Below are 16,558 nucleotides of genomic sequence, written 5' to 3'. Positions count from 1 at the left end.
TTCTTAGTGTTATTTTTGTGTCTGCAACTACTACAGAAAACCCATGATGCACATTGCGATATATCTAGTTTGAGCCATATGTTAACAGATACCATCTGAATTGCCGTGAACGTAGGGTATTTGTAAACCTCTCTCGTCTGGAGCTAATTCGATAAACATTGTAAATATCTAATGCCGTATTCGCCGGTTAAAGTCAATAAACACTAGACTCGTGAGCATAGGTTCAAGCAAAATCGAAAACCAGAGACACTTTATGCGTCCACGATGAATATATCGCCAGTTCTACATCGCATTCAAGAATATTTGATATTCCCCGACGATATCTATTTTATAGCACTTTGAGACAATGCTGTGGGTCGGCCACAACTTTGCAGATATGTCATTTACAGCAACGTAGCGTAGGTTTTTACTAAATGATTCGTATGCTGCTTTACGACCAATCGCAGTTTACAGCCTTCCGCAGTGAAAAATAGTATCGAAACTACAATTCTCGATAGTATATTAACTTAGTGGCAAGTAGCGAATAATGTTAATAATAAAAAAAACATATCAGTCGACTTGAATCGTTAGACGCAATACTCCATTCAGAATACAGTAATCAAATCATTGTGTCCTGTCCTATTTACTCACGGTAATCTACGCCATCACTGCTAATCTTTACATCACAAAGCGATGCTAATTATCGAACACAATCGACTAACTGGAACCAACATCTCAGAACAAAACTACAGCATATCAATTAAGCTGTAATTCTACACATCAGAGCCGATGTATCCCTGTTGCTAATTCAAGGTCGGCCTATTTACCCAGACTGGCACAGGACCTATTTTGGAAGCTGATAATGTTCAACATCTTCGCGAACCCACGAATAAAGGCAAACCACCCCCAGGTTTAAAACCACTACCTTTGTTTTTAGAGCATCCAAACGACCTAAACCGACTCTATGAATATACCGTTATCATGTAATTGTGATTACAATTATACTTATCCTTTATTTCATGTATGCATTGTATCGCTGACTTCACGCCGTCAACACCTAAGCTCCACATTTTACCCACTTTGGCTCGCAACAGAAATATATTTTGTCGCCCAATACACTGAGACCATGATGGGAAGATCGGAAACTTTCTGCGGGCCGCTCAAAATCTCGTAGCGGGCCACATGTTGCCCGCCTTTGATCTACACAATCGTAGGACGCTATCGTAAGCCACCAACTTGTGCTTTCGCGGTTTTATTTTCATAGTATGCAACATGCAAGTGCTTATTGTAAGGCACCGGATTCGGCGTAGAATACGCATGCACGCAGTATTTTCTTCATCCTGGATCCTTCTTGTTGATGAATTCCATGTATAGGGGGCTTCTTCATATTACGATTTGGACATCATCCGGGGTCGTTTCGTCAAATACGTATTTCTATAATTGGCCCAGTGACGTGATGTGATGTAATGTAATGACATGGCGTCATAAGATTGCGTGTTCGACGGATTCTGTCCACCCTACTCTCTCACACAGTATAGGAATTCTCTGTACGGGGCTACTTAATCTCGTAATTCTGACATTGACCAGGGTCGTTTCATCAAGCATAAAGTGTTCCTAGCTAGGATTATCCTGGTGATATGATATGACCGCACGACGTCATAGATTTGCTTCATCTCTATCGTGTTGAATACAGTCAATCATAATGTTGTCGCTTGTGAAAAAACTACCATGTTCTCTGTAATGACAGCCGTCAATAACGTTTGGTGATTCTGTAGGCTAGGAATTTGTAATTCATCTTCACCCCAGTTTATGGATCGTCTCCCGGAATGAATAAACTACTTCAAAACATTTGAATTTGATTGCGTGTGTACTGTGATTAAAACACATGCTTTGCAGCGATGTTACAGTGATTTTAATATAGTTGTCGATAAGTGTCCTTGTCATCATTGCGCGTCGATATTTTTAATTGTTCTCCAATCCGTTACAACATCGGCACCGTATTCGTTTCGATATCTCTTTCTGATAGAGGCGTCCGGAGACACGTCGCCGACAGAATTTGCGTACTCCATTCTTGAAGGGTGCGGGCTGGAACGAATGTCAGTGAATTCTATGCTGGGTTGAAAGGCAGATCCGTACGCTGTCGTTCGCGTTGTAGATTCCCTGTGAACGAGAAATATTAGCCAATAATAACAACTCTCTGGTTACTGTGAGTCAAGTATGTGTGTATATTTAACTAACGGGGGCACTATGGTGAGAGGTACATTTAAATATTGCAATACATTCTCAAAACGAAAAAGGACCGATTCTTATACGAATATTATATATGGGAATATATCAAGGTATGGACTTTCTTATGGGACAATCTTTACCCCCCTAACTGGCTAAATTATCATTTAGTCAAGTCAATGTGATTCCGCCTGTCTTTGCCATATGCTTCCATTATTCTAAGTCAGTGGTTCTTAACCTTTATTCATCCAGCGCCCCCTTTCGAAAATTTTCGTGCTCCAGCGCCCCCCACTTCATATTGTAAGGACTGTAATAATGACAACGGGTGAGAGGGAGGGCCGTAACAGCACTTCGTCAGCCCCCCTAAAAACGATTGTCCTGGGCACCCATAGCGTGATAAACCAAACTCATGAGGCTTCGCCCCCCAAGAACCCCGTCGCGTGATTTCGAGGGTCAGCATCTTTATGTGGCCTGGTCGCCCTAGGAGCCAAGATTTTGTATAACGCAAGGATGAAATAGGTTGTAAATGCATATATATGTCTATATAAACTTTTTATTCTCTCAGCCCACGTAATTAGATTTACCAGTAGTGCTATATGAACTGTTGTATTGGAAAATGAAGGCCTCGTGATTAATAATTGAACATATTCGGGCGTACCCTTTGGTACAATTAAATTGTTACATGTTATTTTGTTACCTCACGTCAGCTATATATAGTCAAAAGATATTGAAACGCATAAACGAATTGGACTAAAGTAAGCACACGATTCACGATTGGTATTTTGTCACTGGCAAATCATTTTCTCTGATGGATGTTATTTGTCGTATGGGGTGCAGATTGCGACGACATGATTATTCGGCACGAGCGATTTAGCACCTATGGAAAAGGAGACTTATAAACATCGAAGTTTACGCTCAACATAGGGCAATCCTATTCGGCTAAGGTTTTCTCGCTGGCGATCTTTTTGACACACTTCTCAGAGTCCCTTATTCACCGGAACTTCATGTCTTCGTGCATCGAGGCGTGGTAATGCCCGGCGCCGAAATGCCTCTTTTTATTTTCTGTAATTATGCTTATTCTTCCGTGGGGGAGTCGTCAACACATGATGTTTAATTTATTTTCATTCCCTGAAATAATTTAGGGCCCCCTTCGAGCTAACCGATTGGGGGTTTGGGTTGCAGCAGTTTTGGTCATGGTAAGATGTCAAAGTTCAGTCGGTCTTTTTGGGACTTTGGTATTGGAAATATTCCGCGCTTTAATCGCGCTCGATGACCAGCCGTCTATAATAAACCGTATATAAATTATGTGTTGTGTATTCAGGGTCAAATCCAGGTTGTTATAACAACAATCGGGTACGGTCTCATAGCCTGTGGTTCGAACCCTCCCGAATTCACATCGGCGATTGGAGATATGGGGAAATTAGAGGTATTAGATTTTGTCTTAGTGCTTTCTGTAACTATAACTAAGTCAACTAAGAATGGGATGCATATATCTGCTCACATTGAATTTAGTACTCTATACCCAGTTATTAATTTTACCATGAATGTATTCCAAACAAAGCAACTCATATTATGTAACGTTCATGTGAGGTTGTGAAACACAACACGAGATAGTATCATCCTTTATGATACGATGAAGAGATATTCTGATGATTTAATTTTGTAGCTCTCAAACCTATTTTATGTACAAGGGGCTGTCACTATCAAAATTGATATACAGTTCCTCCTTCTTCGATTTTCACACGCTGTGCGCTGCGGGATATAATACCTAATCCGAAATATTTTGTTGAAAATAACCCTAGCAGGCGTGACGGCGGTGTTTTAACATAACGGGAATTTGGCGATCTAAAAGTACGCGCAATTCGTTGTATATGAATTATAATAACCCAATGTAGTCCTCTACATTTATGAAAACATATGTAGCAAACATCGTCGCGTAGCGCAACCACAAATTTCGGTATTTGACATGTTTTGTGGAATGTTAATTTGTTCAGAATACTCATTAAGGATATTTCCTACTATCACATTATCTACGGTGAAGCCATTTTTCTTCAGCGCCCCCTTATCGCCCCCCTGAGCCCAGCGCCCCCCATATCGCCCCCTGAGCGTTTCCGCCCCCTTCAAAATCGCCAGCGCCCCCTGGGGGGCGCTGGTGGCAAGGTTAAGAACCACTGTTCTAACTGAATCTAGGCTCTCTACAGCAATGGTTCTCATTCTCTATCGGGGGTCGGCGAAGCATTTTAACGGAGTCCGCGAAGCCTCAAAATAGTTGATAACCTAATTTGTATTTTTTTTAATTCGGAAAATCACGAGGCAGTTTCGCTTCATTACTAGTAAAACACCAGAGATCACATCAACTGGATGGCCATCTGAGATGAAATATCCTACTGCTGAGCACACTCCACACTATTTTTATTGCTAAATTGTCAATAGCCTACTGATAGAAACAATTTGCTGTCTAGAGATATTTTGTAGTTGTTGTTGTTCCATCTTCTCCTGTGATATACATAACCATTCTTCCATAATAACTTCAAGATAAGCTGCTAGATTGAAATGACCAGGCTTGACGCTATATGATCATTGAAAAAAATTGCTTGTCAATTTTGGTTGTATATTTGCTGTGATCAACACAAATGTGTCGTCTGAAGCGTTACGCGTTATTATTACATTCGTCACCACCTAGTTGTGGAAATGGATTTCGGTACTCTTTCATATCCAATCTAAGGAGCGGATTTTCAAGACACGACCACGTATTTCAAGAAATGCAGTTGCAGAATTCGCTTTGAAATCATAGAGGTCGATCCAATTTCTACATGAATAGTATGATCTTGTTTTCAAGAAGAGTCATTTTGTTGCTGTTTATCACTAATCCTACAGTTATCATTTGCACGTGTCTGATGACAATTGCACGATAATCGAGCTACATTTGAACTGAAAATTCGTGGGGGTCCGCGGTGTATGTGACGGTCCGAAAGGGGTCCGAGAGCACAAAAAGGTTGAGAACCACGGCTCTACAGTGTTTTAAAGTTATCGTGGATATGAGTATCCCATGTTTGCGCAAAGTAATTATGAACTATATTGAAACTGCTATATCGCGATATCATTATGACTGGTTATGTAGTTAAATTGTGCACAAATTTCAAAACTCTACGCGCCGGGAAACATTTGAGCACCACCGTAAATTGCAACGCTCTTACTCTCACCTGCTTCGCTTTGATTCTTTGCTGCTACCAAACCCAAGTTTGTCATAAATGGTTGAAAGCTCCCTTCGCACTGTGAGACGGGCTTCGTTATTTCTCATCACGTACAGTATCAGGAGAAAGAAACCTGAAATATTAAATGGGACACGAGAATGAAGTCCAATTTCATTGATTGGATTTAAATTCAATTTCTAAATACCGTTACCATGACACAAATATCATTATATGTTCTTATAAAGGACTCATTGGTTATCCCGGTGTGACCAGACAATATACCGATTTTAAAACCCACAGCCACGATCAGTCAACCTAGAACTTCCAATCCAATATTTGAGGATGGACGCACAATACAACAATAGAGAAAGTATGGCGGTTAGGAGTCCTCGAGATTGGATCATAAAGTTCTATATGGTGTGGACTAGGGATGGCGTGAACGTAAGGTTCACGTTCGCGTTCTGTGTGCGCACCTCGGAAATTTATAGGTTCACGTTCACAAACGAAACTTGATAGGTTCTGCGCTGTGAACCTTTTCCTATATTACAATTTTTCCTTCATTATAACATCTTTGGTTGAGATTTATTGCATTTCAACTGCGGGTGACTCTAAGCATGGCGATGGCCACATAAAAAAAATAGAACACTAGACGAGCATGCACCTTGACAATGACCAAAATCTTGCTTGCTTTGTCACAAAGGTTTGCTCGAACATAGTGACTCTCCGCAGTGAGCTTGACCCGCAATCAATCACACAACATCACAGCGAAACAGCTAAATACGCTACATGTAGGACTGTAGGTAGTTAGCGAATGATGGTTATTCAACCAATTAATGAAATTGATATCGTTGTCCGATGTAAAAATAAATCTAGCATGCGTACGGGGTCAATATTGATTTCATACGTTTAATGTATCATGAAACCAAATTCGTGCGATTGGAGTGTTGGCCACTACTGTCCAACTTGTTAATGGGTTAATATCGGTAGCAAGTCTATAACACGTTTTACAATCTCCATAAACCAACGTAGCAATACTCAAACGCCAAATACATAATCCGGTCTGGCCTAGACCGTAATCTTATATTCCTTGAAAGTCCTGGTACAAATTGTTGGCAAAGCGACGGAAGATATTGATTTTATGGGATTAATATGATATCATATGATTGCCCCAGTTGATACATTTGGCGACATTTAAAATATTTACATGTACTTCAGCTTGTGGCATTATGTGGCCCTAGTCGTCGCTAGGTATCGTGTACACTGTACATTAATATAGGCTATCAATACACTGAAATGTAGGGTTGGAATCATCAATATCAGTGGTTCTCAACCTTTTTCACCTCGCGGACCGGTAAAATTTCAAAAAATGTCTTGGCGGACCGGTGAAATTTCAAAATTGAAATGAAGCCAAAATGCTAAGTATGCAACTGTTTTCTGCAATTATATGGTACTAGAGAGAGGGATATTTAAACGGTTTTGATCGTAATTAATTATCTTAATGGTGGCATCCATGTGATTTTATGGTAGTCAGTCTGATGAGCCGAGGGTAAAATTGCCTTGTTCAGTTAAACGTGCTCTCGCTGAGAGTCGTTAACAGTCTTTCGCGCCGAAGGCCGTGGGTTTAACCAACCTCACCAACTAGAATAATATCCTTCTCTTTGACAATATCAAGAGAAAAAGCGTTTCGGAGTCTAACCAAGCATCTTGTCGTGCTACCTTGTTCATTGCCCACCGCCACCCGACGCATAGGCTACACTGGCAACTACGAATACAATGCGTGCCGCAAGAAAATACCTTACAGCAACTATACCGGCCATCCGCCAATCCGTGTCGAAAAAGCACTTCGTCAACCCTCCTCCAAAACGTTGGTTTGGAGCCCTCACAGAGCGATAAGCCAAACTTCCAGGAGCTTCGCACCCATACCCTACAGTTGGGTGGATGTTTTCATCTGTAGGCTACTTGTGAGCACACTCATTCTACTCAGTGTAAGCAGAGAGTTTATGTAGCTTAATCGCACCAATAGCGAAAATTTTCCATCATTCATGACTGAATCGGTTTTCTCGCTGCCGAATTTTTGGCACACCTTTCGGAGTCCCATGTTAGCCTGAACTTCATTATGTGTTGGTACGTCGTGGCGTGGTAACGGCTGACGCCGAAATGCCTATTTCTATAAATCAAGCGTATTTCTCGGAGAAGGTCACCTAATAAGCAATAGACAGTTAGTGACACTAAATTGCGCAAAGCGCGAAAAGAAACGGAAAAATGTTGGAAAAAGTTTCAATAAAATACGCTATGATTTATGTTCATTTGCATTATAATTTTGGGCTCTTTCCAAGATCCGCCCCTCTCCAATTGGGCGGTTTTGGGTGCCCCGGTCACGGTCCAGCACAAAATGAATGAATCGAAAATGAATGAATCGAAAACGAATGATCGCGCAAACTGCGCTGTTTAGCGATGAGTCAGCTCATACCTGTACTGTACTTGTCGCTCGCATGTTGTCAAATGACACGTCTTGAACTTTAAGTCAAATCGAACATGTGTCCAGCCCTAATGTTACCTCACAAAGTTTTGAATCAGTTTACAATTTCATGTTTTGTTTATTTTATCAATGGACAAGTCTTCAACATTGCATCTTGAATTTAAGGTATAGAATTGTAATATACCTGGCGGACCGGCAGGAATGTTGTCGCGGACCGGCACCGGTCCGCGGACCGGCGGTTGAGAACCACTGATCAATATGACGTCATGAGGTTCACGTTCGCGTTCACACAGAACCTTTTAAAAAGGTTCGCGTGCACACGAACCGGAACCTTTCAGAGGTTAACAACATCCCTAGTGTGGACCCCAGCAAATCTCACAGCTCAATGAAATTGGTCTACATCACACTTTTCATTCGGCCATGGGCAATCAGACGGTAAGCTTTTACCGGCTTGTCGAGCATTAAATTTGCTAAAACGGATATCAATGGAAAGCTATCGCTGTACTGATTACGGAAATATAAATTTTATCCTGCTCGTGGTTCTCCTCGTGCCCCCCCCCAAATCAGCCCCGAATGTTTTATTGTAGCGAAGTTTGGTATCGTGATGCAACGATGCCGTCTCGGCAGCTGAGGAGCAAGTGCGCACAAGAGTGAGAATGTGAATGCCTAATCGGTTGCGCAACAATGACCAATACGTTTGCGGTTTGCGCTGCTTCTCACTTGCTCCTATACGGCACGGTTGCGTCACAATACCAAACTCCGTTGCAATGCAGCTGATTTTGGGGGCCCCAGGACCACAAGCAGAATGAAACTTATATTTTCGCAATCAGTACCGCGGTAGCTTTCTATTGATACCCGTTTTATCAAATTTCCTGCTCGGAAAGCCGGTCAAAATTACCGTCAAATTGCCTTTGACCAAATGGACTGGGTGACATAGATCAATTTCACTGAGCCGCGATGTTTGCTTGTATCCACACCATATAGGACACTATGGTTGAATACTCGTCAGAGTTTGGGAGAATCACTGAGAAACAGCTTTTTCCCAAAATGTGTACATCTGCACAATGACCATTACCTACTCTGATTACACCGCGATGATATATTCAATGCAATATGATATATTTCTTGCGTAGCGGAGGCTGTTGATTAGTTTTAATGTGTTTCGACATATATGGTAATTGATCATTCATACTACGTCACATGCTCCTTCTTGGACTCCCGACTCAATTCCACGTCAGGGCCCAACTTCCTTCTTGTCTTCTGTAACACCTCGGACCCCCGAGGACCAATGTTCCCTCTAATTTTTCACGAGTCTGCGCAAACACGTTAACTCACTGCGCAGGCCATTGGACAATAGTGCGCAACCAGCCCCCCACATAAGGTGATAAACCGAAATTCTGGGGGGCTGCGCCCCCCAGACCCCTCTGTCGGGCTCTACGCTTTTTGTCGATACTTATTATCTACATCGGGGGACGCTTTGGTGGTTGTGTCGTCTGAACGCACGAAGCGCGAAAATTCTATATGATTCATGATTGAATCGGCCAATATGATCGGGAATTGCATATATCTATTGCTATCCATTTTTATCCTCTCTCTGCTCACATAATCAGATTTACCGGTAAAGCTGATCGAGTGGGGTGTGTTAGAAAAGGTAGGTCCTCGAAATATTAATTAAACATCTTCGGGCGCATCCGTTGGTATATTGACTTCGTTACATGATGCTATTTCGTGACCTCCTATCGGCTATGTCAAAAAATATTGAAATCGCTCAAACGAACTAAACTAAAACACGAACACGATTCAAAATTTGTATTTCTCTACTGGCAAATAATGTTCCCTCGACATCATGGCATTTGTCTTGTTGTGGGACTCGGATCGCTAGCCATTTACGCGCCTATGGACAATTAAACTTTTATATGTATGAATCGAAGTTTTCGGTCAGCATATAGGTCAGTCCTTTTCGGCCAAGGTTTTCTCGCTGCTGATCGTTTTGGCGCACTTCTCGGACTTGCAAGTCACATAGCCTTTAACTTCATATGTCTTGGTGCGTCGTGGCAAGGTAATGGCCGACGCCCAAGTGCTCATTTCTCTTAATCACGCGTATTTTTTGTTCTGGGAAGGGTACCCAATAATCAAGATATTTGACAAAATTAATTCGAAAAATGTTTTGAAAACTCCCCAAAAATTACACCATGATTTATGTTAATTCACGAAATAATTTTGGGCTCCCTTCGATCTCGGCCCCCTAATTGAGAGTTTGGGGTGCGCCAGTTACGGTCCTGAGGAAATCTTACGCAATGTTCATGACACGCGGAGAAGACTATGCGCTAGTTTCTCACAGATTAACTTCGAGCTAGCCCATTGTTATTTATAACTTTATTAAACCATGTTATTTCGCCATTCCAAGAAAATAATGCGCTATTGACATGATGTAAGTATCGCTCACGCGTACGAGTCCCTACTAAAAGAAAAGATTTTTCGTTAGGCGCTCGTGATTGCAAAGTCTCATTTCTTCAAAGAGCGCAATATTTACCTTTGCGAACCGCACTTGTACCTCGGTGTAAGACTTCAGCGATAACACAATTTACCCCTGGCAATGTTCCCTCTAATTTTTGACGAGTTTGCGCGCCTGCGTGGTCTCTTGGACAACAGTGCGCAACGACTTGATAAAAAACATCACTTCGGATTTTTTGTGCGCAACTTAGATTTTCTGTGCGCAGAGACCGGTTCAGCACTGCGCATTTGCGCACGTGCGCAGCTTCGAGGGAACATTGCCGAGGACCCCCACGAATTTTTAGTTCAAATTTATCCCAATCATCGTGCAATCGTCATCGGTCTTGTGGAAACTGGTAACTGTATAGCCTCACTGATGAACATCAACAAAATGGCTTATCTTGAAAATAAGATCATACTATTCACGTGGAGTTCTAATTTTTCAAAGCGAATTCTACAACTGCATTTCTTGAAATAACTAGTCGCGTCTTGAAAATCCGCGCCTTCGACTTGACTAGAGCGAGTGCATAAAATCCATTTACACCAATATAGATGGTGGCGAATGTATATTAATAACGCGGAACGCTTCCGATGATACATTTCGCTATGATCAAAACAAATATGGCACCAAAATTGACAAACAATTTTTTTTTAAATAAAAATCTAACGTCAAGCCGAATGATTTTTATCTAGAAGCTTATCTTGAAGTTATTATGGAAAAATGTATGTAACTATGTATGTATCACAGGAGAAAATGAATTTCTGTAAACTTTTCGAAGATGCCGTGATTGACCTTACACATCCTAGTTTTTTTCCCACAATCACCAACAAAACATCTCTAAACAGCAAAATGTTTGAATCGGTAGGCTCTTGGCAATTTAGCAATGAAAATGAGTCTACAGAGCGGGATATTTCATCTCAGACGGCCATCCTGTTGATGTGAGCTCTGGAGTTTTACTAATAATGAAGCGAAACTTCCTCGTGATTTTCCGAATTGAAAAAAATACAAATTAGGTTATCAATATTTTGAAGCTTCGCAGACCCCCTGAAAATGCGTTGCGGACCTCCAGGGGTCCGCTGACCTAGAATATATGCATTGAATACTTACTTTTGATTTACTTTAGAATTGCTACTTTTATTTTACTTGAGTATGAAGTGATGGCGTTACTTCTACTTCCACCTTGAGTATGGACGATGAGTAGTTTGACCACATCTGGCTATATGAGAGTTGCCGAGTCAACCTCGGTGCGTCAGCATGAGTCCGTGACCCAATGATATTGCAGTACTGGAACATAATACTGCCAGGCTAAGGGACGAGAGACACGCATTTTGTAACGGAAAAGATGGATTGGTTGGAAATACGTTATGCTACCTTGCAACGAATTCAGTACTGTGAAAATGTACGCGAATACGAGGGCCGTCGTTTCGTCTGCAATGCCTGCCAGGAAAAATCCAAAGACCCACGTCAGTCCCAGCAACGTCACAATGCTGAGGTTGATTCCTAGCTTCCTCTTCTGAGATTGCCTGGTTGCTCGCCAAGACTTGCCCTTTAAATATTATCAAAATATTTCTAAATTTGCGCCACGGCTACCCTTGCTAAGAGACGGAATACGAAGAAAGTTATCTTATACTTCGCCTTGCATGTCTACATCACAAGGGCGTGTGCAAGCCACAGTGTGTTTTCTGTTCAAACTGAGCAAAGCGCACCCTAAGATTCATGAGATTGTCACGCCATAGATGTTGCCTGTTCCATCAAAATATCTGTGTGAATGCGGGTTCTCAACGATGTTATTTCGAACGACAAAGCAGTGCAATGTCTGGAATATTCAACATCACATGCGAGTGACTGTTTTCACAATCACCGCAGCAATTACGACATTATCAGGGCCAAACCTAACTCAACAAGCACATTAACTTAATATGTAATAAGCCTAACTACTTAAAGTATGCTATCTTGTGCGTTATTGTTGTCGGTGTTGGTGGTATTGTAATATCGTACTCGGCATCAATGGCCTTGTCCATCAGGTCGATTCTATTTACATTATGCGATTAAATATCACTTCGGGTTGGCAAAACAAATTATATTTCTAGGGAAATAGTGGTGGGATAGCTTGTCGGCTGTATTAACATCATTTAAGCATTCTAACAGTATGTTACTATATCAGCTATTTTCAGTTGAAATATTATTTTTTAACTTTGTTCAGCTAAAAGTTGAAAATAATGCGGGGCCATTGACGCTTCGAAATTCAAATGTACAATAAAATTAAAAATTACAATGGTATGAAGAAACGGCGGTGAACAAGTGGTCTTAATCATGATCAAAAATAAACTCTAAGGCAGCGTCCATGAATGTTTTACCCTGTTATACGCCTTTAAACTCACATATCCAACCTACAGAGTTAAATTATCTTACAATATTACAATCTCATTTTCATATGACATCACTAATTAATAACTGATTACTCACCCAACCAGATTCACGATTTCTGCATAGATGATACGATAGCACGATGTAGGCGATGAGATTGCCGCTAATCATTATGGCGGTCGGTATGACAGCAAGGTAAATAATATAGTTTGGCTGAATCCAGCATCTGGGTGAGATACACAGTACGTTGCTTTTTACGGTTGCAAGACTTTGAAATGCATTACTTACGTCACTGTGGCTCCTTGGTCGTATGGATATTCGTAGAGACCGTAATCCGAGATTGCAACTATCCCCACAAATATTGCCGGCATAGCCCACCCCCATGCAACTGACGCCCAAACCAACTTTTGATTTCTCAAACGTGTTCTTGCCCATAGAGGCTGATAAATGTATAAATAAATTCATTATACATTAGGATAGCATACAGAGTTAGTCCGTATACATTTAAATTGTTTTCGTTATATTCGTATACTTGTCATTGCCAAAATTGTCCGGCACATTTCACCTTTTCTTCATACTTAAGATCTTCTACATCACGGAGGAGTTAGCAGAACATTTGACGTTTGTACAACCACGTACACGTCACAAAAATGCAAAATTCGTGGTTTTCGTGATATCATTACATCATGACAGTACGAGACATATTTCTAAGAGGATGTTAGCATCAGGATCAGCATCTGAGGAACCTAGGTAGTCCTCCGATGCGGAGCAGATAGGTGAAACTATCTCGGAATGGTGTCATGGCGATTGTGTTTTACAATTACACCTTTCGCCACCGTAATAAAACTGAGACAATATAGATTTTGACACTGCATGGCGTTTAAAACACGGAAACAGTGCTATTTGACTCATTCGATTTACTCAGGCGGCAATGACACAAATACATCTCTCACCTTCACCACCGCCATGCAAAGAGTCGACGCTTCGCAGTTCATCCATGCGCACGAGGCAAGCAGGAAGAAATGTAATATGGCCGCTATGGCGATGCACGAGGAAGCTATGTCGTCGTAGTTTACCGGATTAGCGATGAACGGCATCTCGCTAATCAGTAAAGTGATGTTGAGTCCGAGAAGGGCGAGAGATAGGTTTACCAGCAAGAATGCAGCTTGGAATTTGCGTCCTGAGCGGGTTTTTCTGATTAAGAAAGAGATTATGTGTTTGTTATATCGTGTGTCGGGCTTGGCAAAATCGAGTACCTGAGTGATTCGATTCTGAATAAAGTATTTTGATTCGAGTCGAGTATTACTCATTATGATGTCATAACAGAATGCAATATCTCAAAGTCCAGATATGAACCTTTTATGCCACCATAAGAATATGATGTCTGTTATCCATCACCTTAAAGATACTTTGGTAATTTTTCGACCATACCGATTTCATTGAACTTTGTGACAATGTTGTGCGATGATCAGTACTTCGGAAATGTTATTTCCAGCAACGTTCCTAGCTTTTTAATATATGTTTCGCATGCTGGGACACGACTAATCGAGCTTTCAAGGCTTCTACGATGGAAAATACTATCGAAACTATAATCCTCGTTGAGAAATTTACTTTTAGTGACGGGGTTTATAATTTCAGCACTCGAAAATATTGTAATCTACTACTCGACTCAAATCAATAAAATTAGTATTCGATTCAGATTCGACTGCTCGAATCATTGTGCCCAACCCTAATTGTGCGATGAGATTAGTGAAATCACGAGGCAGTTTCGCTAAATAGCCGATACAACTTCAGGGATGGCATAAACAGAATAGCCCTCTGAGATGAAATATTCTACTGTGTGAACTCATTTTAAATGCCAAATTGCCAATAGCCCACCAATACAAACATAATGTTGTTTCGAGATGTTTTGTTAAGTTTTTTGAAAATTTTGTTCACAAAAATCCATTTTGTTTAGTGTTATACATAGCCGCTATTCCAGAATAACTTCAAGATTCGCTGCAAGATAGAAATGACTAGGCTATATGTTCATTATAATCTGTTTCTAAATTTTAGAGCCATATATGTCGCGATCATACCCAACGGTGTCGTCAGAAGCGTTAAGCGTCGTCTTCACTCATTAATATCAAATACACGGCTTGGATTTTCAAAACATGACCACGTATTTCAAGAAACGCACCTGCAGAATTCGCTTTGAAATAAAAGCTTCCCAATTTGTAAATAAACAGTATGATGCTATTTTCGAGAAAATTGATTTTATTTCTGTTTATCACTAGCCTACAAATAAAATTTGCACAGGACAGATGACGGTTGCACAATATTTGAGCTAAAACTGAACTAAAACTTGTGGGAGAGGCCCACGGGGTCCGTGACGGTGCAAAGTGGGTCCACGAAGACAAAAAGGTTGATAACCATTGACTTAGTGGTTTAGCCCGTGGTTAGTCGGCATCAGTTGAAACTTCTCAAAGTGAGCACATTTCTTACCGCTGTGGACGTTCCGCCTTATTCCGGTAAATCCACCTTCAATATAGATAGCTGCCACCGACGAATTTACCAACATAAGTCTGAGATCCCTCATCTCGAAATACTGCTTCAGTTCAAACTAATGATTTAAGTAGTTTTAAGTAACGATCATTTTCTACCTGTATTAGTATTATTTGCAAATTTCTGCTTTTTGTGATTCAACCGATATTCACGGCAATATATTTATTTGTACATTGGTATCATTAAAACTACTAAGTTCATCTCGGCATTTTTAGCTAAATATCAATTAAAATCTAATCGGGTATGAAAACCTAAAATCAGGGTTGTAATGACTCGAGTTGCGGTTTTCCGATGACTCGACTTGACTCGAATCATTTTCTGAAAATACGGAAATGACTCGACTCAACTCGAGTCAATCTGTGTGTTGGCTCGACTTGGACTCGAGTCATTGCGCATGACTCGAACCGAGTCACATGACTAAAGACTCACATTGCCAAGACCAACATTTCATTGTAATTTCGAAGAATAGTAAAGTAATCACACTATTGAGATTTCGTCTAGTGGTACTGGTACTTGAAAATGCGATCAGAAACTGCCCAGAGGAAAATTAGTATATTATAATTGCGAACCATTCTATATCACCAAACAGAGTTATAAAAAGTGGGTTCAACAAGACTTTGACTGAAGTATTTGGTTGTATTAAGTTAAGAGGCCTTGATTGGTTACTAATTAGTACTAATTACTGGTGGAAAGGTGTATGAGTTACGCCTGAACGGTAACCTTACGACGGAATAAAAGCTGTGTGTGAGCTACGCATGAAAGGTAGCGAGGTAGCGACAGGTACGACGGAAGAATTGGACATCGAGTAATCACTAATTGTCGTACACTGGCATCTCTGCCTCACAATTCATAAGTGATAGCTGCATACAACGAAAGAGCTGGACATTGTATAAAGACACTGTATTATCACAAATTGTTGCACACTGGCACCTCTGCCTGACAATTTACAAGTGATACTAACGATATAGTTGACCCGTATAGAGGCCATTGTGTCTTCACAATCTATACGCTGCTGTCATAGCTATATACTCAGGTGTAAACCCTGTTCACAATGACTTGGTCTCGGAGTCACGTCATAATACCATGACTCGGACTCGACCCTCAGCTCGCTGACTTGGACTCGGTGGTGAATTTAAAATGACTCGACTTGACTCGAGTCAAAACTAAAAAAGTCAGATTGACTTGTGACTCGGAGCCTTGTGACTTGGTTACGACCCTGCCTAAATCTATCCATGATATGATGACTCTCATCGCTATGAATTTGCATTTTGGATT

At 40.9% G+C, this 16,558-nt stretch overlaps 1 protein-coding gene and 1 long non-coding RNA gene across 31 annotated transcripts in view; one reads left to right on the top strand and one right to left on the bottom strand.

Annotated features, from left to right (window-relative positions):
• LOC145437875 (uncharacterized) overlaps positions 1 to 16,558 on the top strand; it is a 36,072-nt gene that overhangs the window by 5,539 nt on the left and 13,975 nt on the right. The window lies entirely within an intron of this gene.
• Positions 1,216 to 16,558, bottom strand: part of LOC145437839 (adhesion G protein-coupled receptor E5-like) — a 138,166-nt gene continuing 122,823 nt past the window's right edge. For all 30 annotated transcript variants that reach the window (XM_080315150.1, XM_080315162.1, XM_080315158.1 and 27 more), the window contains 6 exons: positions 13,693 to 13,933; positions 13,028 to 13,179; positions 12,839 to 12,965; positions 11,744 to 11,918; positions 5,409 to 5,532; positions 1,216 to 2,139 (listed from right to left, as the gene is read on the bottom strand). In XM_080315150.1, coding sequence (XP_080171276.1) covers positions 1,923 to 2,139; positions 5,409 to 5,532; positions 11,744 to 11,918; positions 12,839 to 12,965; positions 13,028 to 13,179; positions 13,693 to 13,933 — 1,036 coding nt within the window. In that variant the 3' untranslated portion in view covers positions 1,216 to 1,922. The remainder of the gene's footprint in view (positions 2,140 to 5,408; positions 5,533 to 11,743; positions 11,919 to 12,838; positions 12,966 to 13,027; positions 13,180 to 13,692; positions 13,934 to 16,558) is intronic.

This window comes from Botryllus schlosseri, chromosome 4 (genome assembly GCF_051294905.1).
Source record: "Botryllus schlosseri isolate E-star chromosome 4, Bs_hap1, whole genome shotgun sequence".
Taxonomy (NCBI): Eukaryota; Metazoa; Chordata; class Ascidiacea; order Stolidobranchia; family Styelidae; genus Botryllus; species Botryllus schlosseri.
Note: the sequence above shows the minus strand (reverse complement) of the source record. Positions and strands in the feature narration are given on the sequence as shown.